Source organism: Mchenga conophoros, linkage group LG20 (genome assembly GCF_057382185.1).
Source record: "Mchenga conophoros isolate Kocher_MC1m ecotype Shallow Benthic linkage group LG20, M_conophoros_male_GT1.1, whole genome shotgun sequence".
Classification (NCBI taxonomy): Eukaryota; Metazoa; Chordata; class Actinopteri; order Cichliformes; family Cichlidae; genus Mchenga; species Mchenga conophoros.
In genome coordinates, this window is record NC_140545.1 from 33,192,959 (window position 1) to 33,218,544 (window position 25,586).

The 25,586-nt window shown below is 41.7% G+C and overlaps 1 protein-coding gene across 1 annotated transcript in view; it reads left to right on the forward strand.

Moving 5' to 3' along the window:
* grm6a (glutamate receptor, metabotropic 6a) overlaps nt 1-23,505 on the forward strand; it is a 33,320-nt gene extending 9,815 nt beyond the window's left edge. The window contains exons 8-16 of the mRNA XM_085258984.1: nt 5,013-5,152; nt 5,252-5,374; nt 5,825-6,089; nt 6,185-6,420; nt 6,511-6,672; nt 6,778-6,927; nt 10,890-11,030; nt 11,117-11,232; nt 15,336-23,505. Coding sequence (XP_085115110.1) covers nt 5,013-5,152; nt 5,252-5,374; nt 5,825-6,089; nt 6,185-6,420; nt 6,511-6,672; nt 6,778-6,927; nt 10,890-11,030; nt 11,117-11,206 — 1,307 coding nt within the window. The 3' untranslated portion in view covers nt 11,207-11,232; nt 15,336-23,505. The remainder of the gene's footprint in view (nt 1-5,012; nt 5,153-5,251; nt 5,375-5,824; nt 6,090-6,184; nt 6,421-6,510; nt 6,673-6,777; nt 6,928-10,889; nt 11,031-11,116; nt 11,233-15,335) is intronic.
* Nucleotides 23,506-25,586: the final 2,081 nt, after the last annotated feature.

A 25,586-nucleotide genomic window follows, 5' to 3' on the forward strand; every position in this document is an offset into this window, starting at 1 on the left:
CCACACTGAGGTTAAGAGGGGAGCAGAGCTTCAGGGCAGAATCAGTCCTGGCTGTTTTGAGTGAGAAGATGATTTGCATGCACTGACCAGGGATAACTGACAAGCAGTGGAAAGAATCCTTTGAGGAACTCCTGAAAGTGACGGATCTGTCCTTAATAGAGAAGGCTAATCTGTAAGACTTAGAGAAAAGCTCACACATATCCATGTACGAGTGTGCTGATGTGAGTCTGCAGGTGTGAACAAGATTCTTCTGAAGATGCTGAAGGCTCGGGACCTGACTGTGAAGCATCACGGCAGAGAGGAGACACAGGGAGGAGGCTCATGAATCATTTATGTTAACTAAGAGCTTAATGTTAACACAAATGGACGATACAATGAATGTGGCAGTCAAAGGTGTGCCATGTGGTGAAACGACGTTGGATTTCATAAATCAAACATATGCAGGGGGAGAAGAGCTACACTCAGACTGAGGAACAGTGAGAGTTTATAGCAGGGAATGGGATTGTGTAGTTTGCTCTCAGTGCAACACGAGTGGAAGAAGAAGCTGCACAGCTCACATTTAGCAAGCAGCAACCTCGAGGGCTGAGGGTTGTTTTTTTTTAAAGCAACCATTTTTATGCAATCTATCATGTTTAAACAGACACAACAAAAACTGAAGCTCCTGCCAAGTAACCTTCAGTGATGCCACCAAATCCCAGGAACACACCCAATTTGACCACAGAAGGACAAAAGAGTAGAAAAAAAATAAAGCACAACATGAACATGAGACAGATGAATAATCTTCTGACTAAAATATTTACCGTATGACTGCAGTGTAGCCTTTTTCTCTCTTTTAATTCATATACAAATATGTTTCAGTCAATTCAATGAACTTTTTTCTGTTTTTGCCATCAAACATTTAGACGTTGATTAACCGTCAGCTGCTGGTCTTTTCATGACGTCCAATCATAGTTGGACTTTACCATGATGTCGGCTTGAGTTACATCTTTGTTTCATTAGTTTCTAATAAGAATGATTCCTTATTCCGGAGTTACTTTCTACAATCTCTGCATCGAATAAAATGTCAAATAAAATGATATAAACACATTTTTAAGCAAGTTGTTTGATAGAAAGAATAACAAGAAACCTCCATTTTTCCTACTGGAATAATTGACTTGACATTAATCAAGCAGCATTCCTGAGTCTGTAAGTTCAGCGTGCCACAAATGAAACAGAAGTGAAATTTAAATAACTCGTGTTTCAGCCTGTGCACGTCTGTCCACAGTCATGCTGCTGTTAGTTGTCTTTTAAAAAGAAAAACAGATAAATGTGTTTCATTCTGATCTCTGTTTCTACCTTTGTAAAGACGATTTGATCTTCGATCTCTAAAGATCTCTAATCTTTGTGGATCAATATCAACATTCACACGTCTACAGTTCAGTTTTTGCCATTGTATCACAACCAGTTTTGACCAGAGAGAAGCTACAAAAAACTCTTTCTGTTATCAGAATCAGAATACTTTATTAATCCATAAGGAAATGATGTGGTTACAGGTGCTCGAAGACGATAAGAACAGCAACAGACTGAATTAAATTAAATAATACAGCATATTACAAAGTTACTGAATATAAGAAACAGCTCTGATACTTACAAATAGCTCAATTAGAGATATCCAGAATATTACAGAGATTAAATATACATGATTGACATTTTAATCTATTTAAATGCTGCATAAATGCGTTAACTGCAACTTTAGTTCAATTTTCAAGAGGAGTTTCACATTTTTAACCGTTAGCATTTCATAGACATCAGGGACACCAGCCAGGTGGTCTGCAGGATTTCACTGTCCCAGTGAAGGAGTCTCCATCCATCCATCCATCCATCCAACATCCATTCTCTTCCATGTATCCTTATCGGAGTCATAGAGGGGCTGGAGTCTATCCCAGCTACCACAGGGTCAGGGTACACCCTGGACAGGTCACCAATATGATGCAAGGCTAACACAAAGAGACAGACAACCATTGGCACTCACTTTCACACCTGTAAGCAACTTAGAATGAATCAACCAATCAATCTAACCCCATCGATGGGTTTTTATTTTTTGTTTTTTTAGCATCTCTCTACATCTACAGAAACTCCTCAGGACCAGGTTTTAGATTTTTTTTTTTCAAGCAACTGAACAAACTGTTCCTGTTAGACATCAAATCCATATTTTATAAAGATGTGAAGCTGCAGCAGCTGGAAGACCGAGAGGATTTCATCTGTAACCACCGGAGCTGCATGCCACAAAGCACGCCAGTCTCTCTCATTCCTTCGTCTCCCTCTACATAAACTTCATCTTCTTCAAATCATCAATATTTTATCATTTTAGTCCAACTGTTTTCTTATTTATGGTTCTTTCTGATTTTTAGGAGATTGAACTTTAAGAAAGGCTGATTTTTGGTTCTGTGAGACTAGACACAAACCTGAACAGGGACAACACAACCAAAGTTGAATCCTGCAGACAGACACCTGGTGGTCATGTGATCTCTGAGGCCCTCTCATACTAATATTGGGATTTTTCTCTATAATGAAAATATTGCATCATAAAGAGCAACAGAGTACGAGGAGCAGTGTTTTGAGTTCATGTTCTCTTCATTTAGACTGAAAGTTACTTTTAAAGGAGAGCCTGCTGATATATTGATATATTCGGTTATTACTGTAACCTCGGTGTTATGGGCAGCGGGTGCTGAAGGGGGATTGTTTGCTCTGATTTTTCAAGTTTTATTTATATAAAAAAAATACAAAGTGCCTTGAAATCATAATAATTCTTATTTTTAACAGTAATAATCACAATAATGACCAGTTTAAGGTACTTTTTATTGTAAAATCGAGTCTTTATAACATTATTGCGAACTACACAATGATCGACAATCCCATTTGAGGAGCACTTGGTAACACTGGGGAGGATAATATTATTACATTGAAATCTATGTAACTATGTAATAATAGGCAAGAAACTGGGGATAATAATGTTATAATAAATTAATGCCTTTGAAGCAAAACCAGTTTTTATAGGACAGTAATATATTTGTAACAATGTCATAACCTGCTACCAATAAAATGACAATATCTTTGCATAATGTGCAAATTTTTATAAAGTGACTCGTGAAGAGTCAAAATTTCACATTTATATCTAATTCCATGTTAATAGCCTATTAAAGTAAACCTCAAGAAGAATGATGATAACCTGGAAACACATGTGATCGTTTATTTATAATTCCCTAAACAATGCAAAACTTCATTGTTCATTCTTAATGTGGAATTAGACAGAAACAGGACCACCATGCATGTTTTCAGTTAATATCACACAATGTTAAACACATTATTTATAATGTTACTTTCAAACAAAAAATACTACTGCAGACATAAGGTAGGATTTATTCAACCATTATTACATGGTAATAATATCTTGAGCCACGGGGCTCAAGAGTTGGGAGTTTGCCTTGTAATCGGAAGGTTGCCGGTTCAAGCCCCGGCTTGCACAGTCTTGGTCGTTTTCTCCTTGGGCAAGACACTTCACCCGTTGCCTACTGGTGGTGGTCAGAGGGCCCGGTGGCGCCAGTGTCCGGCAGCCTCGCCTCTGTCAGTGCGCCCCAGGGTGGCTGTGGCTACAATGTAGCTGCCATCACCAGTGTGTGAATGTGTGCGTGAATGGGTGGATGACTGGATATGTAAAGCGCTTTGGGGTCCTTAGGGACTAGTAAAGCGCTATAAAAATACAGGCCATGCCATTTATCCTAATATGGTATGGAATCAACCAATATTATGCTCATACTATGAGGTTATTGCCACATGTCAAGATATAGAAAATTACCATTTTATTGCTGGCAGGTTATGATGTTGTTACCAAAACATCACTATACTACTACAAACTGGTATTGCATTACAGGCATTCGTTATTACCTGTTCTTACCCAGTTACATACATTTCAATCTGATATAAAACCACTAAACGGCTAAAACCACTGTTGACGCAAGATAAATATTTGGATATTACTTTGGCAATTTCCAGTAATTAAGAGGTAAAAATTTGTTTCCATACTATTACTGCCTTGTTTCAGCTTATTACCACACTGTCACCATGTTATTACCAAGTTGTAATGGAAATGACTCTACGAGGACAACACGTTCTGGATCAGCTGGAGTTCTCTATCTTCTGATCGCTGCGTGGTTCAGGTGTTGATTTAATTTCCACAGCTGGTTTTTGTTTTTATTCAGAGTCACGGAGAGATAATAAGTTAATGCACTTTGCCTGTTTCCCCTGTGGACTCGGTCTTTCTGATGTACCGTGTGTGTGTGTGTGTGTGTGTGTGTGTGTGTGTGTTAATAATTAAAGGATGCAGCTGCTGAAAACTCTGAAGAAGCTTTCTGCTTAAAGGACTAGCGAGAGAGTTGTGAGAGTTGAGTGAATGTGCTGCAGTTACAGGCAGTAAAGGTAGTTCTGCTCTCTGTGATCTGCTGAACTATTCAGGATAAAATCAGATTTAATACAACCATGAATTTCTGATGTCTTGTCTGTATGCACAAATGCAAAAAGACCAGCAGGTTGGCTTGTGTTGGGATAGACCTCAAGAGCAGTTAAACCAAAGTTAAACCAACACAGAGCTTTGAAAGTCAGAGGTAATCCCAGCAGGAAGTCCAGCTCTGTCAAACTGATCCTTTAAATCCCTCCACCTGAAGCTTCAGTGTTCCCTTTGGGTTCATTAATATGTTGATTCATTCTGTCCTACTGTCAAACTGGATTATGTTCCTGCTATTTCTTTCAGCTCAGGTCCACGTCCATGTGAGAATGACCAACTTTTAGCTAAGTGTCCTAACTAGCTACACTCTGAGTTGTTGGGTCTTTAACTGTCTTGTCCAGCTTTCTATCAGCCAAATAATGTAGTTATTGTGCAGCTGGGTGTAGCTGCTGTTTCCCCTTAAAGTGGAGATGCCACATGTGGCCTCACAGAGATGAGCTGTTAAAGGTGACGTGGCCTGTCTGTCTCGCAGGAAGTGCTGGTACAAGCGTTTTGTTCAACGAGAACGGAGACGCTCCTGGACGCTACGACATCTTCCAGTTTCAGATGACCAATCACAGCCACCCTGGCTACCATGTCATCGGCCAGTGGACCAACAATTTGAGACTCAATGTAAGAAGAGTGAACATGAAAGTACTCCTGCTGGGTTTTAGTGTTCTGTCTTTCTTTGTGTGGCTGTATGCCTCTCTCTTTCTTCCTGGGTGTCTGTAGCTGGAGGAGATGCAGTGGTCAGGAGGGGATAGATCCGTTCCAGAGTCCATCTGCAGTTTTCCTTGTAAACCAGGAGAAAGGAAGAAGATGGTGAAGGGGGTTCCTTGCTGCTGGCACTGTGAGGTAAACGTGCAGCATGCATGCATCTTTTTATCTGAATTCTGAGAATTTATAATTAATTTGCTGTTTAGATCATCTTCGCTTTATCTGTGCACTATTATTAAAATTAGGAACATCCTGTCTTAGAGAAAGCCTGCAGTTGATGCAAGACGTTGCAGCAGAAACTAGAAATCAAAACTATTAGCTTCCTTTTATTGTCCCAACAAAATCTGACTACAGTTTAATATAACATCACTCTGCTGACATGCAAAGCCCTCAAGCACTAAGCTTCATCAGTTTTCTTCCTGTTAAAAAGATTTTTGTCCCTCACTGGCACCAAGTGTTGCACATTACAGATCACTGGATTCGAGTTTGTCTTCTAACCTGTCTTTTCTCTGATCGTTTGAATGTTGTGCTTCTAAAACCGATGACAGTCGTTCTTCAGTCTGAACAGTTTCTCTCCCCTGTCTGCAGCTGTGTGATGGGTATCAGTACCAGCTGGATGAGTTTAACTGTGAGACCTGTCCGTCAGACATGCGGCCGGTCCCCAACAGAACCGCCTGCCGTCCCACTCCCATCATCAAACTGGAGTGGAACTCTCCCTGGGCCCTAGTGCCTGCCTCTCTCGCTATGCTCGGTATCCTGGCGACCAGCGCTGTGGTTATCACCTTCATCCGCTTCAATGACACGCCCATTGTCAGGGCGTCAGGGAGGGAGCTCAGCTATGTACTGCTGACAGGTGTGTATCGGTAATTACATCATCAGCTGTGATGATGACGTCATCAGCTCTGAGGGTGCCGTCACCTGTCCGCCCCTCTCTCTCACTCGCTGCAGGTATCTTCCTGATCTACCTGATCACCTTCCTGATGATTGCGGAGCCAGGTGTGGTAGTTTGTGCATTCCGGCGCCTCCTGCTGGGCCTCGGCATGGCCATCACCTACTCTGCCATGCTGACCAAAACCAACCGCATCTACCGCATCTTTGAACAGGGCAAGAGGTCGGTGACCCCGCCCAAATTCATCAGCCCCACATCCCAGCTGGTCATCACCTTCATCCTCATCTGTGTCCAGGTGAGTCCACAGGCGCCACATGGCTTCCTGTTTCCGCCTATAGCATCTCCTCACATGATTCCCACTTTTTGTTCTCTGTGTGCGCGGCAGGTCCTCGGTGTGTTTGTGTGGTTTGGCGTCGTCCCCCCTCACACCATTATCGATTATGACGAGCTCCGCCCTCCGAACCCTGACCTGGCCCGGGGGATCCTGAAGTGTGACATGTCTGACTTGTCAATCATCTGCTGCCTCAGCTACAGCATCGTTCTCATGGTAACACACTGACCTGTAGCAGATACGTCAATGACCATCTTATAGAGCACAGATTCATCGATGTTGCTAGGCAACCTTTATCAATCCTGCTTGTTTCGCTGTTAGGTAACGTGTACGGTGTACGCCGTGAAGAGTCGTGGCGTTCCAGAGACGTTCAACGAAGCAAAACCAATTGGCTTCACTATGTACACAACCTGCATCGTCTGGCTCGCATTCGTACCCATCTTCTTTGGTACCGCACAGTCCACCGAGAAGGTAAGAACCAGGCCAAACCGAGCCAAGCTAGGTCAAGCTGCAACCAGAATCAGGTATATTTAAGAAGGCACGTACAAAAACATAGATATAATCATGTGACCTGACTTACTGGTTTGCATAGAGCTGTTTTGTGGTGGAGTGCATTACATACACACATTTACACACAGTTAATGCTGAGTAACGTGACGTTCAGATGCTGGAGTTTCACTCACCAAAACTAGACTGCAGACTTTTTAGAGTTAATCACACCGCGTTATATTATCTGTTAGATAATGGCATTAAGAATACTCCACAAGACACCAACAGCACAAATACAGTGAAGTGACCCAGTTCACTGGCACATATTAGCTGAAGTTCAGCAGAGAGTCTGAGCAGATGTGCTTCTAAAATGCATAATGTATTAATAATATGTAGATCTTTGAATTACATAAAAATAAAGCCACCATACTGCTGTTACGGTGGGGGGAAATAACCTAAGGATTACAAAGGCGTTTATGTAGCAGGTTGTAACATGTTTATTTCTGATCTAATTTCCTGTTTGTAGAAGATGATTCACTTTTGGACGCAGCCTCAGGTGGACATTCAAAGAACTGCAGTCAACTTGGTCAGAGCGGGCGGTACCAGGCTGACTGTCTTGTCAGCATATTGTTTTCAGGGTTAATCGAACTTCTCTGTCATGTTTTGGTGCTGGTGCCTCTGTGACGGACTTATCAGACAAACGCATGTCCATGCAGGAAGCCTGTGCTTTGATTGGACAAATTAGTTTTATTTTTATGCACTAATTACCAAATATCAGTCTAACACACAGGGTTCAAAATGTGAACGGTATGGCTGACATCATATTGGCTTCATCTGTTATATACATCAATAGATCCTCAGTTTTTCTTGTGACAGACCGTCAGGGAGATTGAACCCAGCAGACACATAAAAAGTCTTTTGACGCTAATATAAAAAATGCATTTCTTTACTCTCATTAACAAATAACCTGAAATGGTGAACCTCATAGGATCTCGTTACTCTTTAAGGAGGAAACCAGGAGTCACTGTTGAATTCTGGTGAGCTGTGCTTGAACTCATTTCTGAACTCGTCCTTCCTGCATGTCCGCAATAGGACCTTCATCATCACGCTGAGGAAGGTCATGTGATATAATCGCGAGCTGTGCCTAAACGCTGGGCTTATTTATTTACAGCCACGGGGAAACACAAATACGTCCTCACCTGCAGAGCGACGAGCTCCTGCTTTTGTTTCCTGTGAGGGGAAAATTAAAACTGTGAATTGACCCAGAAATGTGGTGAAAGCGGGTTTTAGTGTATGTGGTTTAGTCTGAGCTGAGGGAGGGACGAGTCTTTAATGCTGCAGATAAACCGGAGCAGAATTAGACACAAAGTGGAGGCATTTCCAGGCTGAGAGGGGAACAGCTGGATTATACAGATTATGGACAAACACAGGACGTAATTATAGAATAACTTTTTTAAACCAAAGTTACAAAGAGCTCCACCAAACAGATAAAAGAGACAATAAAAGACTAAAATAAGAGGAAGGAAAGAGCAGCGTCAGAAAGAAGCACGTCCAGCAGATTTATCTCAGAGCGGAGAGGAAACCACAGGGGAAGAAGAAAAGAGGCTTCTGGGAAGAAGAGATTTAACACGAGTGCAAACATAAAGATACAGAGCAGACCATCCTCGTGTGTTTTTGCTTCTGCTCTTTCCACTTTAATAGCTCGGATCCTGTAGCCTGAGGTCACCGCTTAGGCCAAACTTTCATGGTAACAGCACAGTTTGCAGTCCTGCTGAATGATTTGGTGACATGTTGTCTGCATGTTGTGTGAAGCTGTACAGCAGACCACAGCAGCCAGTCTGGCAGGTGTTTCATTAGACCTGCACTGAGCAGCCCTCCTTCCAGCTGAAAACCAACCAGAGCTGCCAGAAACAGCACAGAGGTGAAGCACGAGCCAGATTTCCTCCGTGTTGGAGTCGATCAGCTCACACGGGCTCCTGCCTGTCACCGTCAGCCTGAACGGAATAAGCTGCCGTCACCACGGAAACCGAGAAACGCTAAAACTACATTAAGTGCGATTGTTTGTTTGTTTGTTTGTTTGTGTAAAATCCAGGAAAGAGTGTGCGATATTGTGGAGGAGCAATCACTAAAATTAGAATTAAAATCCTTCCGCCTCCTCCTCTTTTGTTCCTCCTCTGCTCCTCCTGCCTCACTCTGATAACATTCAGTCCTCCTCGCTCCTCGTCTCTCCTCCTCCTGCCTCAGAGTCGAGGAGTGACGGATGCTGGATGGAGGAGAAAATAAAAGAAGCTGTTTTTATTGTCGTCTTTTTTTTTATCTGAGGCCGAGAGAACAAACACGCACACAGAGCTGCAGGAGGATTAACGGAGAGAGGGAGCGTGTGTGGTTTTACTCTGACTGTGGGGACATAAATCTGTTTACACACTGTGGCCACTCGCCTCTCTTCTGGAGACAAAAACAGGTTCCTGTAAATCACTGCGGTTCAGCAGTAAGACTTCGAGTGAAGGTCAGACCCCAGAAAGCGAATCCAGCTTAGTGTGATATCGTCTGAAGTGATGGAAACACAGCTGTGTGGTTGAGGGAATTAACATGTCTGCAGGAGTTCACACGCACTTAAATAAAGCAACGCGATGGAAACTTGCTGGCACTGTGTTTGTGGGTTCCTGTGCGTGCTGCAGTGTGTGTGCTGTATGTATTTTATGTCCTCACATGTCACACACAGCATTGTGCAAATGTCCTGAACTCTTCCTTTCTTTATTTTTTGCTTCCAAGTTATTTTTTTAAACTGGTCTTGAACCATCGCTCGTCAGGCTTTCTGAAGAGGTTTTTCTTTGGACATTCGCTGCTTTTTCTCTCATTTTCAGTCCAGTTTCTGTACCTCATCATTTTTTTATTCATTAAAGATCTTAATGTTGACCAATGAATCATTCAGGCATAAAAACTCTCTCTATGGAAGTGTAGTGTCTACACATAACAGACAATTTTGTTTTGTATATTTAGGCACTGCTACTAACACACAATGTACTCACATTTCTTTAGCCGAATCTAGGAAAAATGGCAGAGATAACAAAATTTGACTGGCATGAAATATTATTTATGCACCGACGAGGTGATTCACAACGAGGTTGTAGCTGAAAACGTGGCATATCTCAGCACCGTGAGAAGTTCTCTTTCAAATTTGAGGAAACTAAACAAGTAGAGGACAAAAGAAGAAGTGACAGGCGTATAGAAACATCTACAGCAGATGAACCTTCAGCTGATCTGTCTACTGTTCGCTGAAGCCTCAGTAAAAAGGGAGACAGGAAGAAGAAGCTGAGGTACCAAATTATTCCTGAAGACTACTTAAAGAAATTACAGAAAGCTGCCTTGGAGATTTCAGCATGTGTTGAAGAACAAAAGTATTCATAACAAACTTTTATTTTCCAGCTTGTCAGTCTTGTACAAATTCAGTTTTTGTCTTAGTTTCTGTGTTTCCATCTATGTTTCTACTTGTTTTGATAAATTTCCTGTTTCACGTGAAGCATAAACTGGTAAACTGCACAGCAACACCCAGTACTGTTTACACCTCCGTGTTGCAGTGTGTGTTTTTGCATATTTCACAGGTGCACCAGTAAAACATTCGAATAGCAAACTGGTCGTCCAGTTGTGACCTTTAAAAAAATGTCCCTTTAAGCCTGATTTGGTCACAAATTGATTGAAATTCTTCTTTTCAGGCTGTTACAAAGGCTTACTGAACTCCGGGCGTTCACCGATATCCCACTGAGCAATTTTCTGCTGATTGGAGTTCTAAAGAAAATCTGCCTCGACCATGAAAAGTTTAAAAAATCGTGACTGTTGGTGAATCTGCTGGACGTCGGGGTTGCTAGAAGTCAAAGTAATGAATTTGTACAGAGGTCACCTTTACGTGGACAAACGTTCTTCAGCATCAGCCTCTCTTTCCACAGATGTTCATCCAGACAGCCACTCTTACCGTCTCCATGTCTCTCAGTGCGTCCGTCTCTCTCGGGATGCTCTACATGCCCAAAGTTTACGTTATCGTTTTCCATCCCGAGCAAAACGTCCAGAAGAGGAAGAGAAGCTTCAAGGTCTGAGAGCATCTTCGTCTTCCTGTCGTTGTCGTTGCTTCCAAGTTGCTGTGTTGCCTCACAGTTGCTGTGTTGCTGTGTTGCAGGCTGTTGTCCAGGCTGCCACATTGTCTCAAAAATCTACAAGTGACAAACAGAATGGAGAGACAAGGATTGAACCTGACAGATCGCAGTAATGCTGCAGTAATACTACAAACTAAAGGTACTGAAACTACAAACTGTACACACTGACGATCGGCCTTTGTTTGAGATGAGTCTTAAATGTGGGATAATTAGAGCTCCCCTTTATTGCCATTGGTAAACTTTTCCAATATTTAGCTTCTTCCTGTCAGCACAGTTTGTTCGGCTTATGAGGCATCTCACAGTGCCCTCTGGTGGTGGTTCTTTTGCTAACGCAACAGTGTGGTTAACCTTCAGCAACTGCCCCTCTAACACCAGTGTTGGATGAGTGGATGAAGCTGTCCACAGAGGCTGAGCCTTTTTTCTTTACCAGGCTGTTAGGTCTCCTAACATGTGAGTTTATGATAATTCACTCATTTTTAGAGGCAGCTTCAAGTGGCCATTAAAGGAATTGCAGTTTTTTGCACTTCCGCCTTTGTCTGGTACTAGTAAGAGACGGGCAGGATGTGAGGAAACACAACCCTGAAGCTGAGATGACTCCAACACTCATGTGAATTTATTCTGCTGGTTTGCTGATAGTCCAAGACTCCTGCATGGATGGCAGGTGGAGGTTACATGTGTCTAATGAACAGAAGGCAGACGACTCCTGGCTCGTGGAAGCCACTGCAGATATTTTTGGAGCTTCTGATGAATATTTCAGCCGCTGGTTAAAGATTTATCTTGATGTTAACAGCTGAGGTTCTTTGTCCTCAGAAGCAAGGCACTAGCACTAACGGGTGGCGGTTCTATTCCCTGTGGAACAGGGCTTAGCGTAGCATCTTATTCCTCTTCTGTATTCTCTGCTGGCTGATGCGACTGCTACCTTTCTCCTCGGGGAAAAGCACCAGACTGTTAGCCACAGGGTGAACTTAAGAGAGCAGAGGAACACCATCTTTGCACGTCCAGTGGTTTCCAGTGTTGTGTTTGATCAGCTTTCAACTGTTACACAACTCTGATTATTGCTGATAAAGAGGTTCTGCTGCTTCTAATTTGGGGTTTCATGTTTTCAAATTTGAAACCCTAATCGATGGATACTCCACAGCTGAGCTCTCATTCACTTCAATACAAACTGCACGTTGTCCATGTACTCAGCTCCTAAAGTACATTTCTGAAGGCAGACCATAACGCAGACACAAAGCATTAATAGAAAGGGATGCCAACACAGAAGATGGGTGGGTGAAGTGGAGCAGGAAGGATAAAAAGTGATTTAAAAAATGCATTTTTCTGCACTTACAAGAAGTCATAATTACTGCATCTTCTAGGTTTTTTTTTTTTTATTTGCTTCAAACTTTGATATATAAGTTCAAGACATTAAGATTGAAGTTCTAGTCGGTTAAAACTGTTTTTATTATCCAAAATCTGCAGAAAAAAATCAAGACTCATCAGACCAGGCAACGGTTTTGAGCCTTCTATTGTTCAATCAGTGGTCCCCAACCCGTCCGTGAGTCGCTTGGTACCGGGCCACGTGAAGCTCGGGGGGCAAATTTATGGTTTTCAGGGTTTTTATAGTTAACTCGGTTTCCCTGGGTCTTTTCCTGTGTTGTAAAATGGTAAATGGCCTGTATTTGTATAGCGCTTTAATAGTCCCTAAGGACCCCAAAGCGCTTTACACATCCAGTCACTCACCCATTCACACAGTGGTGATGGCAGCTACATTGTAGCCACAGCCACCCTGAGGCGCACTGACAGATTTGTAGTTGTGTCTTATTTTGAAAGAAATATTTACACATTACCATAGCAACCAGAGAGCACTAAGGGGCAGAGAGCAGGATGTTACTCTCAATGTTGTTGGTGCATTTCAGGTGGACACCATTAATAAAGTTACACAATTACACCGTGAATTCGTGTTTATTATTATATTTACAAAATACCACAGTTTTTGTCTCAGTCGTATCGTTTTATTTTGTTGTTTTTATCCGCGACACCTTAAAGGCTGTCTGACATTAAACGGGTCCGTGGCCCAAAAAAGGTTGGGGACCGCTGCCTCAGATCACCTATCTTCATTTTCAGGCACATAGATTCTTAAGATCAGGAACTGAATCTCTAACCAAAAATGTCAAAAGCTAAAATGACTTTACTTTTATGAAACAGGAAGTTGTGATGTTTTACAGTGTGCAAAGAGTGTGAAGTGTAAAGCCCATGTCAGTCAGGATTTATGTTTGTATCCTGCAATTGTCTCAAACCTGATTGGCTGATATCCAGTTTGTTCTTAATAAACAACAGCACGATGTTACACTCCCACCACCTGCCTGTAAATAGCAAATGTTGTAGCACTAAACTTTTAATAAATGCCCATGTTTGGGTTTTTTTCTAATTTTGGAATTTTTGTTGAATAAGAGATGTGGAGTAGGATCTTTTAACACTTCATTATGTGTCACTGGTAGATCGTGCTCAGCTGTTTGCAGGTCGGACAGAGAATCAGAGCAGGCTGGGTGTAACACCGAGCACATACCTGTGTGTCAGTTCAACAGCTAGGTTTGCTCTGCCCTTATAAGACATTCAATCTGGTAAAGTGGCGACATACTGTCAGTCAGATATGGGTCACTCTTCTGCTGGTGTTTTCTACAGCTTCAGTCAGAAACAACAGTGAGAGAGAGAGAGAGAAATGGACAGTGCATCAGCTACGTTTTCTTTAAATCATATTAATAGTTTCATTGTCATTTAGAAAATGCTTCACATTTGGAAATCCACAGATAAAAGCAAGTATCAGCACACTGCGTATAATAAACACCTGTGTGTGTGTGTGTGTGTGTGTGTGTGTGTGTGTGTGTGTGTGTGTGTGTGTGTGTGTGTGTGTGTGTGAGAAACATCACCAAGATTAAAGAGTGCAACTAAACCAAACTAAAACTACCTGATTATTTATGACGAGGTTGAACTTTAAGATGTGTTTTCAGCCAAAACATCTACAGGAGGCTGTTGCACCACCTCAGTGCAGCCTGGTGGTTTTGTGTGGGTAGCTCCCGAAATGCACAAAACATTCGTCCTTTGGTCTCGTGTGGACCTTTCAGCACCAGTTACATCCTGTAAATCTGGAGTTTTACAGTAAATGCACTGGAAAGACTACATCAAACCAGCTTCTGGTTCTTGCAGTCTGGTCAGTTTGTAATAGATGTGAGACTGCAGAGAAAAGTGAACAATGGAAAACTAAAGATTACTGATGATTTTAGCTCCGCCAGCTAAAGGCATGCAGGTATCACTGGGTCCAAGTTCATGTCCTTGGAGGTTCATATATGGACCATGTGCTAGTCAGTGGTACCCTGACCGCTGTTAGGTACCAGGTTAAAATCCTCACATTACTGTCAGTCATATCCTGATGCACTGGGTCCTCAGTTCATCCTGGTCCAGGACAATGTCAAGGCCAGTGTGTGTAGACAGTTCCTGGATGATTAAGCTTCTGACAGGACAGACCTGCATCCAACTGAGAACCTCTGGGATGTTATGCATCCAAATAACACCACAAACTGTACACTGTACACTCACTAATCATCTATTGTTGACTTCTACAGAAAAATGAAGAGGTTGCATATTCAGATATGTTTAGTTGCCATCAGATTAATGAAACGAGCGCATGTCAGACATAAAACTTCTTTCACCTCATTGTCTGATCGACTCCTGCTTCTTTCTGTTCAGACGTGTGCATGAGATTCAGGCATCATACCATTAGAGGTTTGTGTGCCCACCTGCAGCAGACTTTCAGATCCACACTGCAGAAGACAACCCATCACTTTCAGCGTGGCTCGTTGCTCCGATAAATAAATACCAACGTCTGCTGACTGCTCAGAGTGCAGCACAGCAGCTGGCTGTCAGCCTCACCTGCCTTTAGTTCAAATCAATTTTATTTTCAGTCCCAAATCCAAAGTTATGTAACGCAGAGCCACTTTTTCATAGGAAGGTCAAGACCTTCGGTATTAGAGTGAAAAAGCCAGCCATTCTCCACTAAGCATCAGATTAGTGCCCCTGCTTTACATGAGCATTCAGGACGTGTTGTTTTTGGTGTTGGTGACGGAGGGTGGGCCGTCACATAGGCAGGCACTTTCACACAGTTAAAAATTAAATCAAAAAGGAAATGTGAATAATAATCAGGACTAATGGAAACGTGTCAGGTAACACGACTCAAGCACTCGTTTTTTGCTTTTTTCCCCTTAGGTAGCTGTGGACCAATCCCCATGCAGAGCCTGATGACATCATCATGAAGATCACATGGTCACACACACACACACACACACACTCAGAACAACAGTACACTCAAGTGCATAATATTATGTCAAAATGTCAGATAAAGCAACACCGGGAGCCTCATTCATAACCATTACATACACACAAAACTAGGCCTGAAACAGTACGGCACAGGTAATATTTGTGATCTAAACTCTCATTTTGGAAACGAGGGAAAATGAAACAGAAATACGACACATTTTATTTCTCACTTTCATCATTCCAACTTATTCCTAAACACTGAAATCAGTCATTTTATCATCATTTTCTCCTGCATTAAACCTTTCAACTAAATCAACCAGCTTAAACTTCAAATCAAATTCTGTTTACCACGGTCACCATCACACTCACCAGCCCTGGAGTGCAGATGAGAGGCCCAGGCTGTGTGCTGTGACTCGGAAAAGGTAAACCTGAGGATTTCCTGCCAGGACTGTTTCTTTTTTTTTATTATTCCTTTTACACTAATTATATTTGGTGATATAGCTTTGTTCTGGGACACGTCCGCTCTTAAAAGCAAATATGTGTAAAGCCTAAAGGCAGAGAACTAAACAGAGCAGCCACCGGTGACAGTGATTGTTTAAGTCAGAAGTAGCATGAAATAGAGGTGTTGGGGTGGTGGTGGGTATCAAAGTGGCTTGCAGAGATTTTTCAAAAAAGGTGTGCCGAATGGCACGCACTGGAGTGAGCTGATATACTGGAGCTGCTGGCTGAGCTTGACTGAGTGGCAAACCAGAGCTAATGTTATGTCTACTTAGTGGAGTAGCTCAAATGAAATGCATTATGATGCCGGGATGTAGCAGCTGGATTCTGGAAAATCAGACTCAGTTTTTCCCCAATATTAACCTGTTAACCTGTCAGAAATTTTCTTCACCTCACACAAAAAAGACGATCACCGACTAACCAAGAAAACCAAGTCCCAGTTTTAGTGGATCACAAAACATTTAATAGTTGTGAGATTTTTTTTATTTCAAAAAGGAATTTTCATATTTTCTAGGAAATATTTAAAGACTTTTTTTGTTTAAACTTTGAAGAAATCCAATATCTCAAATTATCAGGACATTTCATTCTGTCCTGATAAGTAAATCATTAAATAACTTACTATTAAGACGGCATAATTACTGTGTATCTCTCAGTCTAGTTGGTTGCTGAAAAACCTGGCTGTTCAGAGTGATGTATAGACGCATATTAATGGAAGGTCGGCTGTAAGGTAAAGGTATGCCTGGAGAAAAGGCAACAGGGATGACCACAGCCTCGAAAAGATTTACGAGAAAAGTCAGTTCGAGAATATAAGAGCTTCACAAGGATTGGGCTAAGGCTGGTGTCAGCGTGTCAAGAATCACCACTGATGCATCGAGTCACTCCTGAACCAACGACAGCACCGTAAGCATCTTACCTGGTCAAAGGAGAAAAAGAGCTGGACTGTTGAGCAGTGGTCTGGTTTTAGAAGAAAGCACATTTTGTGAAAGTCCAATCCTAGGATGCTAGAGAAAGTCCCAGAGTCTGGAAGAAGAGGTGAATCCAAGGTGTTTGAAGTCCAGAGTGAAGTTTGGAGTGTCGTATCATCTACTGTTGGTGGTCACCCACTGTCAGGTGCCATTCGGTTCATCTGGACGCAGCATTTTCAACAGGAAGAACATTTCTTAACATTTCTTAAGTCATCCAAGTGAGTTCTTCAGTCTTCAGCTGACTGCAGGTTTCCCCAGCGCTATCAACAGACTCTTATGAAGACTCTAGAGCGGCTCTTCCTCAACTTCCTCCGACCACAGGTACAACATGCCCAGGACCCACTACAGTTTGCATACAAGGCGGGTGTCGGAGTGGAGGATGCCATCCTGTACCTCCTACACAGAGCCCACTCACACCTGGATGGGGGAAAAGGCACGGTCAGGATACTGTTTCTTGACTTTTCCAGTGCCTTTAATACCATCCGGCCCTGTATGCTTCAGGAAAAACTGAACAGGATGGAGGTGGACCCCTGCCTGGTGGCTTGGATCTCCGACTACCTCACCGACAGACCACAGTACGTCAGGCTGAAGGACATCACGTCTGACACTGTGGTCAGCAGCACAGGAGCACCACAGGGAACTGTGCTGTCCCCTCTTCTCTTCACCCTGTACACCTCTGACTTCTGCTACAACTCTGAATTATGCCACATTCAGAAGTTTGCAGACGACACGGCCATCATGGGGTGTATCTGGGATGATCAGGAAGAGGAGTACAGAAGTCTGGTGAGGAACTTTGTCGCATGGAGTCACACAAACCACCTGCAACTCAACACCTCAAAGACTAAGGAACTGGTTGTGGACTTCGGGAGGTCCAGAGAAGGTCCACTGCCGGTTCAGATAGAGGGGGAGGAGGTGGAGGTGGTCAACAAGTACAAGTACCTCGGGCTGTGGGTGGACAATAAACTGGACTGGTCATGCAACACAGAGCACCTGTATAAAAAAGCCCAAAGCCGACTGTACTTCCTCAGGAGGCTGAGGTCTTTTAACATCTGCAGGAAGCTCCTGAGGATGTTTTACCAGTCGGTGGTTGCTGGAGTACTTTTCTATGCTGTGGTGTGCTGGGGGAGCAGCACAGCAAAGAGGGACTCATCCAGGCTGGAGAAACTGATCAGGAGGGCTAGCTCTGTGGTCGGCATGAAGCTGGACACTCTGGTGACAGTGGCAGAGAAAAGGACATTAAAGAAACTGATGGACATTATGGACAATGCTGGGCATCCTCTGCACACGGCCATTAACAATCAGAAGAGTCTGTTCAGTGACAGGTTGCTTCTCCCCAAGACAAGAACTAACAGACTTAAAAACTCCTTTGTCCCACACGCCATCAAACTGTTTAACTCCTCTCTGGAGGGGAGAGGGAGGGGAAACAGGAGGACAAAGGAGGGGGAACAACTAAGCTGTAGTGCCTCTTCACCTCACTGTGCAATACCTTGTGCAATACTTTTTGTAAATAGTCAACAGTGCAATAGACTCAATACTTGAAATGTGCAATTCACTTGTATTTTTATTTTTTATTCCTATTTATTCTATTTATCCCCTTTGTATATTTTATTTATATTTCCCAGAGGAACCCACCCGAGGGATTAATAAAGTTCTATCTTATCTTATCTTAACAGTACAGATTCAGTTGGGTGGCTGAAGCTCAGGAAGCAGAGCAGGTCACCTGCTCCAGTCTGCATCCTAAATATCCTTGGACAAGATAACAGCACATATTAACAATCATGAAACTGAGCTTGTAGATTGTTAAGCAACGGTACTAGTTTTGGTTGTAAGATGGTGAGATATGTACTCTGAGGCCCCCTCTCTGGTGCAGAGATGGTCTTCCCTTTTTCATGTAAACCGCCTCCTCGACTTCCTGCTCAAACTTGTGTTCCTTCCTGTCCAGGATGCACACATGCTCCTCTCTGAAAGAGTGGTTGCTTGCCTTCAGGTGTAAATAGACTACACAGTCCTGGCCTGATGACGTATCTCTTCCGTGTTGTGCCATTCCCTGAGTCAGCACTTGTTTGGTTTGCTCAGTTCAGAACCTGATCCATGCGCCGGATTACTTTCTGGCATGGAGCGTTTTCACGTTTGAAAGCCACAGAGACCTGATGTACTGTAAAATATGTCTCACCTGTTCCAATACTTCTGACTCATAATGGCTTACCGATGGTTTCTTTGGGTATCTTACTAGTTTTGACACATGACCAGCTGGGATAAGCACATTTGATCTGGGTCTCTTTGATTGGATGTTCTTCTGCTTCTCTGCCCACTTTGTCTGTGGGACTGGTGTTCGCTCTGTTTTGCAGAGTCCTGTGTAATGTGGTAATTTCACAGTCTGAAAATGCACAGCTGTAATTTTTATATCCTCTCTGGTGAACGTGATGTGTGTGTCCACCAAGTTAATAAGATCAGTGAACTGTGGCTCATCCTGAGATTTGATTTTCACCCAGGTGTCATCCGCATACCTGAACCATTAGCTCGGTGGTGTTTCGGGAATGATATCAGAGCCCTCTTCTTGACTTTCTCCATATGCAAGTTAGTCACAATAGGGTCAAGTGGAAAACCCACGGTGCATCAATGTGTCTGTCTGAAGTCCTGGCCTTTGTATATGAAATATGTAGCTTGAAGTAACAGCTCTCAAAAATCTGAAACCTCACATTCAGCCTTGGTTAAATAATGCCACCCAAGCACTCAGACGGGTGTGTAGGAGAGCTGAACAAAAATAAAGGATAGACTTCTGGTGTCTTTTCATGCTCTTAGAGAGTCTCTGTTAAATTATCAGAGGCGTTCCAGTAAAAACAAAGTGTTTGTCTGATATTGTTTCTCACAACTGTCACAGACGACCCTGTTTTATTCAGCATTATTAACTCTGTTGTTAATCCTCCTGGTTCCTCCTCTCATAGAGTCCAAAGCAGTAGATGAGAATTTGCTTTTGATGCCAGGATTGTAAGTATTCGGTCTCATATCATCCCTCCTGGCTTTGACCCATCGTTTCACACATCCTCTGTTGCTTTTGACCACTTTGAGTCTGTGTCTTTGCCCCTTAAAACCCACAAAATGTCTCCTGGACATTCATCTTGGCGACTGATGGATATTTTTGGCACTATAGCAAAGAGTTTACTCACTATTATCAATGGCCGTGGCATACTGTGGTGGAGTCTATTGTTTAAAAGCAAAACCTTGAGCCCACAGTTTTATCCAACTTCTGACTGATTTCTAAACTTCTTTCTAGTCTAAGGTCCTGGAGAAAGCTGTTTTCCTTCTCTCTATTCCTTTTTGTGTCAAAGCAGTGTTACTGAAGAGTTTCAGAATAAAAGGGGCTGGAATGGTTTAAATCTTGCTTTACCAAACAATTTTACAGCTTAGGCGTGCATCTTCCTTTCTTATGTGGAGCCACTCGAGTCCATTCTTGGTCCTTTTTTCATTTTTAGATGCTTTTAGATGCTCTGGCAGTTGACAGTATTTTTATTCTTTGGCTTTTAAACCGGACTGCGTTCCGATGACTTTTTATCCACGCTGTTTTACTTATCTTCTAATCTTTTTTAGATATACAGCACTTTTTACATCTGTTGTTTTCAAATGTGCTTATAAATAAACTTGACTGGACAGAGACACTTGGTTGGTGTCGAGGGTGGGCTTGTCCTCTAATCTCTTATGAGCTGGTCCGGTAGCTGCAACACAAGTGAAGAAGATGTAACGGCCTCATAAGAGGCCATTGTTTCATCTGGTGTCGTCCAGCGTGATTCGAATGTTGCGTTTGGTGCTGCACACGAAGCGATTCAGGACCAAAGCCAGAAACTTGGAGATAGGTGACAGAAATGATCATATAAAGTTGGGGAAACCTGCAGTCAGCTGACATGAGTGATGAAACCTTTTTTCCCACAGACAATGCTGAATCCAGATGAACGAAATCAACTTTCTGAGATTTCCTTATCTGGATCATTGAGTCTACACCAAGGCATCTACCAGGAGGTTTTGAAGTAATGTTTCCTTTCACTGAAAGCTTTATGGAGAAGCCAAATTCCTTTTCACCAGGACTTAGCACCACTCACAATGTTAAAACTGCTCCCAAATGATTTGCTGACCGTGTTATTATCATGTTATTATCATGCTTAATCATACAGCCAACTTGCCTGATCTGGATCCCACAGAGAATCTGTGGAGATTGTCAAGAGGAAGATGAGAAAAACCTGATCCACAGAAGGCTTCTGTCAAAGCAACCTGAGCTTCAGTAACATCCATACCTCCATGCCACGCTGCATTGATGCAGTAATTCATGGAGCCTCAAAAGAGTACTGTGTATACAATCAAAACATAATAAACTACACATTATTACATTATTATTATTATTATTATTAAAATATATTCTGCCCACAATTCTAATTTTAACCTTTGATTTTATATATTTCGGGTTTTTACTCAAAATAATTGCTTCATGTTTATTGAAGATGACAAATCTTTTTATTATTATTATTATTATATAATAGATACAGTTTTCAAAGGTTTCTGCATTTCCTTTTTAGATTGATCTTTGGAAATATCCTAATAATTTGAGATACTGGATTTCTGATTTTCATTAGCTGTAATGGTGTAATTAGCCATAAACACCAAAATGAAAACAAAAACCATCATTTTTAGTCAAAATATTCAAAAGTTATTTATTGAAATTACCACAAATTTATTTTTTTGTGATATTCAATGGTTTTTAGATGCACTAGTAGATTGTAGCAACACGTGATCCTGTTAGTTTTAATTTTGTTTTGTGGAAAATTACTGCAGTTAACACAACTGTCCTGTCAAATAAAAAAATAAATGATGTTCACGTGAGAATCCAGAGGTGAAGGTACTGTAGTTGCCATAGTTTCGGAAAGTTGTGGGTCATTTTCTCTGGTGTAAACGTACAAATACTGCAGATAAACTAATGCGCAATGATGGTTAAATGGACTAGTACTTAAATGGCACTTTTCTATTCTTTTCCTCCCTGACATGCGTGTAAACATGTTTTATGAATGAGGCTTCTGGACTCCTGTTCGCGTAGCATTTATTTTATGAAGAGGATTTAGTTTGATGGTGAAGTCACGCGAACCAGCATCAGTTTGATGTTGGCGCTCAGACTCAGATCGGTGTGCCAGATGTTGATGGTCAGAGGAGTTCGGGATGACTCACCTTGTAGGTGACCAGGATTTCTGCCCCGCTCACGCTCAGTAACGTTTATTCAATTCAGTTTTATTTATACAGCGCTAAATCCCAACAACAGTCGCCTCAAGGCACAAATTTTATCCAGCTCCCGCACAGACTTTATGTGTTTTAAACCAGCTACCATTTGAAGACACATAAAACATTTCTACAAATATATGCATCAGAACCTAGACACAACTGAAATAAGCCAATGACTGCTCAGAGTGGGCGTGGTCATAGACAGGAACCAATCACAGTGCTCAGTGTCCTGGATTAAGACCCAGAGAATCTTCTGCAGCTGCAGCTCCATCGTTGCTTTTAAACCTCCTCATTTATTCATCCATTCATGTCAAAGTGTTTCTTTTCCCATCTCATTCAGACAGGATTTAATATTTCAGACAGAGCAGGTGATGAAATATTAGTCTGATACTCAAACACCTGCAGCTGCTGGTCCAGGATCTGGTCTGGGTTCTGGAGCCATGAAGGGTTTTTTGTTTTTTTCTGAGGTTTCTAAATTCATATTTAGTTCTTAAAAATGGAGTTCACATCCAGATCAGCCCTCACGCACTGCAGGAAACATCACATACATACAGAGGATTCACAGATAAACGTGTGGGTGCTGAAATCAGTAAAAGAAGAAACAGAGCACGAGAAGGAGAGAGTGCAGGAGGAGGATTAAAAGCCTGCAGTGAAATCCTGTCTGAATGAGCTTTTATTCTGAAAGAAAAAGAAGACCAGCAGGATTTTCACAATAAATTGGTTGTCAGAGAGACAGAAAGCTGCAGGTCAGCAGCTGATTAATTCGACCCTCACTTTTCTGTTTGTCTGTGAGGACCCGTGATTTCATACTGTACTGCCAAAAGTACGTGGACGGCACCGGCTGGGTGTAGCCAAATATTTAGCATCTTGTTGCCTGTTAAAGAAGAATCTCCCAGTTTCCATCTGTGGTGTGCAAAGATGATGTGGTGATGTCATAATGAAGTGTTCATTATTTAGACGAGGTTAGTTTTTTTCCAGGTTAAATCAAATATTAATGACATGTCTTATTTTATAAAGACTGAAAGTTTTATCTTGAAATAAACACTTGTTTTACTTTATATTTATCATGTAATTAGACGACTTTTTGAGGATGAGATTACTGAAATATTTTAAGGTACTGCTGAAAGATTATTTTTGCGGTTTTAAAGTTCGTCTTGAGAAACGTCATCAGTCCTTTTGGGCGTTTGTGGTGATTTTACAGTTTAGTTCCACATAAATGTGTTTTTAAGGGATTTGTTGTGTTTGTGTTTTTAACACAAACAGCTGCATGTTACGCTGTCATGTGTGTACAGCTGTCCACATACTTTTGGCCATAAACTGTTTCTATATTTGCTGTGTTTATAAAGTTGATGTGATCGTCATTTCTGCACTGACAATAAAGGTTTCTGTTAAACTGATCAAGGATTTATTATTGTTATTATTATTATTTATTTTAATAAGCTTAAGAAAAATGATCATTTTTCTTTCTCTGAGGCGTCCACGAACTAAATTCTCAGACACATCAATGTTTCTAAATAGATATGGAAACAATACAACCACCTTCCACCACTTTAACCCAGTTAATTTGCAGTTTTTATTTCCTTTTATCAGAGGTAGCCTTCATCATATTCCCCAAATAATTTTTGCATATGACTTTCAACTTTTGGCGGAGCACAGAAAGCAAAAGATGGTGACCAGCTCACCAGCAGGCGACATCTTCATCAACATGTATCAGATTCCCCCTAAAGAGGGACATCTGCTCACCCTGAGCGGCACATGGGGGACTGAACAAAGCAGAAAGGGAACACATTCAGTGTAAAGAGCTGGTTTAGAGCAGAGTGTATTGGTTTTGGTGATCACGGGGCTCATGTGCAGCCCTGGGCCTGCCTACTGATGTATTACATGAAAAATGGCTGCACAGTAAGTTTAAACATTTCCCTTCAGGTTTATTTCTATAGTGCCAAATCGAAACAGCAGTTGCTTCAGGCTCTAAAACTCTACAATAATTGTATGGACAAAGTTTGCATCCAAAATTTTAATAACGCAGAAGAAGGAAGCATAACACAGAAATACTTAGCAAATATATTTGGACATTGACACGAGTTTATGTTTTTTTCACCTGTTTACTGAAGCATATTCCAATTCTAGTTATATAATGGACATGGACATAATGTGCAGACCCTCAGCTTTCATTTGAGGGTATACGAATATTTATGGACCTACCTGTAAATGACTGAAAGCTCAAATGATCATTTTGGAGGATTTCTGGTTATTTTTATAAATTATATACACTGCCAATTTCCAATATATGTATTCCCAGGACACTTTAAACTGTAAGGTAAAATAAATAGCAACGATCACAGAGATAAAAGCATGTGGAGAGAAAAAAAACTCCCTTTTAAAAGGAAGAAGCTTCCATCAGAACGGACATCAAATATCTGCCTTAAAAGGTTGGAGTAACTGGAAAAGAGAAAAGATGAACACAAAGGCCCAAAGGGATGACAAAAGAATATATGAAAAACAACTCAGCAGGTTAGTGGAGCCATCAACCAAACATCAGGAATATGCAGGTCCAGTGTCAGAGATTCCTTTCTGTGGGAATTTATATTATTCCAGGAGAAAGGCACAGAGATAGAGCACAAACTGTTGAAGAGAGAAGACAGAAAGGCAACGGCATGCAAGAGCAGTACATAAATAAATTCAATGAGTGCGAAGGAAATTAGAGATGAAGAAAGCTCCTCCGGGCCTATAGCGACAGAACTAATGCATGCTTCAGGGTCACATTTAAAAATATAATACAGACTAAAAGCAACACAGCTGCTGCTGCCGGTGCTGAAGGAAACCTGCAAAAATGTGACTGTGAACATGTGAGTTAATATTAATAGGATCACTGGGGAGGTGAGGAAGCAAGCGTTGCATCCATTCATTAGGTGAATATTTGAAAATGTCTGGAAAAGTGAAACAGCTGCAATAACACAATCTCCACAGCTGCAGACTCCGAGGTAACGTCAGCCAATGAACTAAAATTCTTCTTTGTGCTTTGATTGTGCGATTAAAGTTTAGTTATTATGCTTTTTTTCTTATTCTCTGTCTTGTGTTACGATGATGGATGTTCACTTTAAACATGGCTGAAGTTTTAAATAATAAGTTTGGCCATAAAAACGATCCCTATGAGCCAAAACCTCCAACATTTTATTCAACAGCGGTGCCGGGTGGAGATCAGCTCCATTTCATTAAATGTATGAATTGTTTAATACAGTTTCAAAATGCAGTTCTGGTTGTGTTTAGAGGTCGTAGGAAGAGTGAATACACAAACAACAAGTAAATGATTTCAGGGTCTGCAGTTTAGGATCACATCCCTGTACAAACACTATGAAACACTCGGACTGCAGCTCAGCGCCGTCCCTGAGAATCTTTTTTTCACAGTGATGTTAATCAGTGAAAGGTGTCGAAAAACTCCTTAATAACTCTCACAAATGGCACACTGAGACCTTTTAAT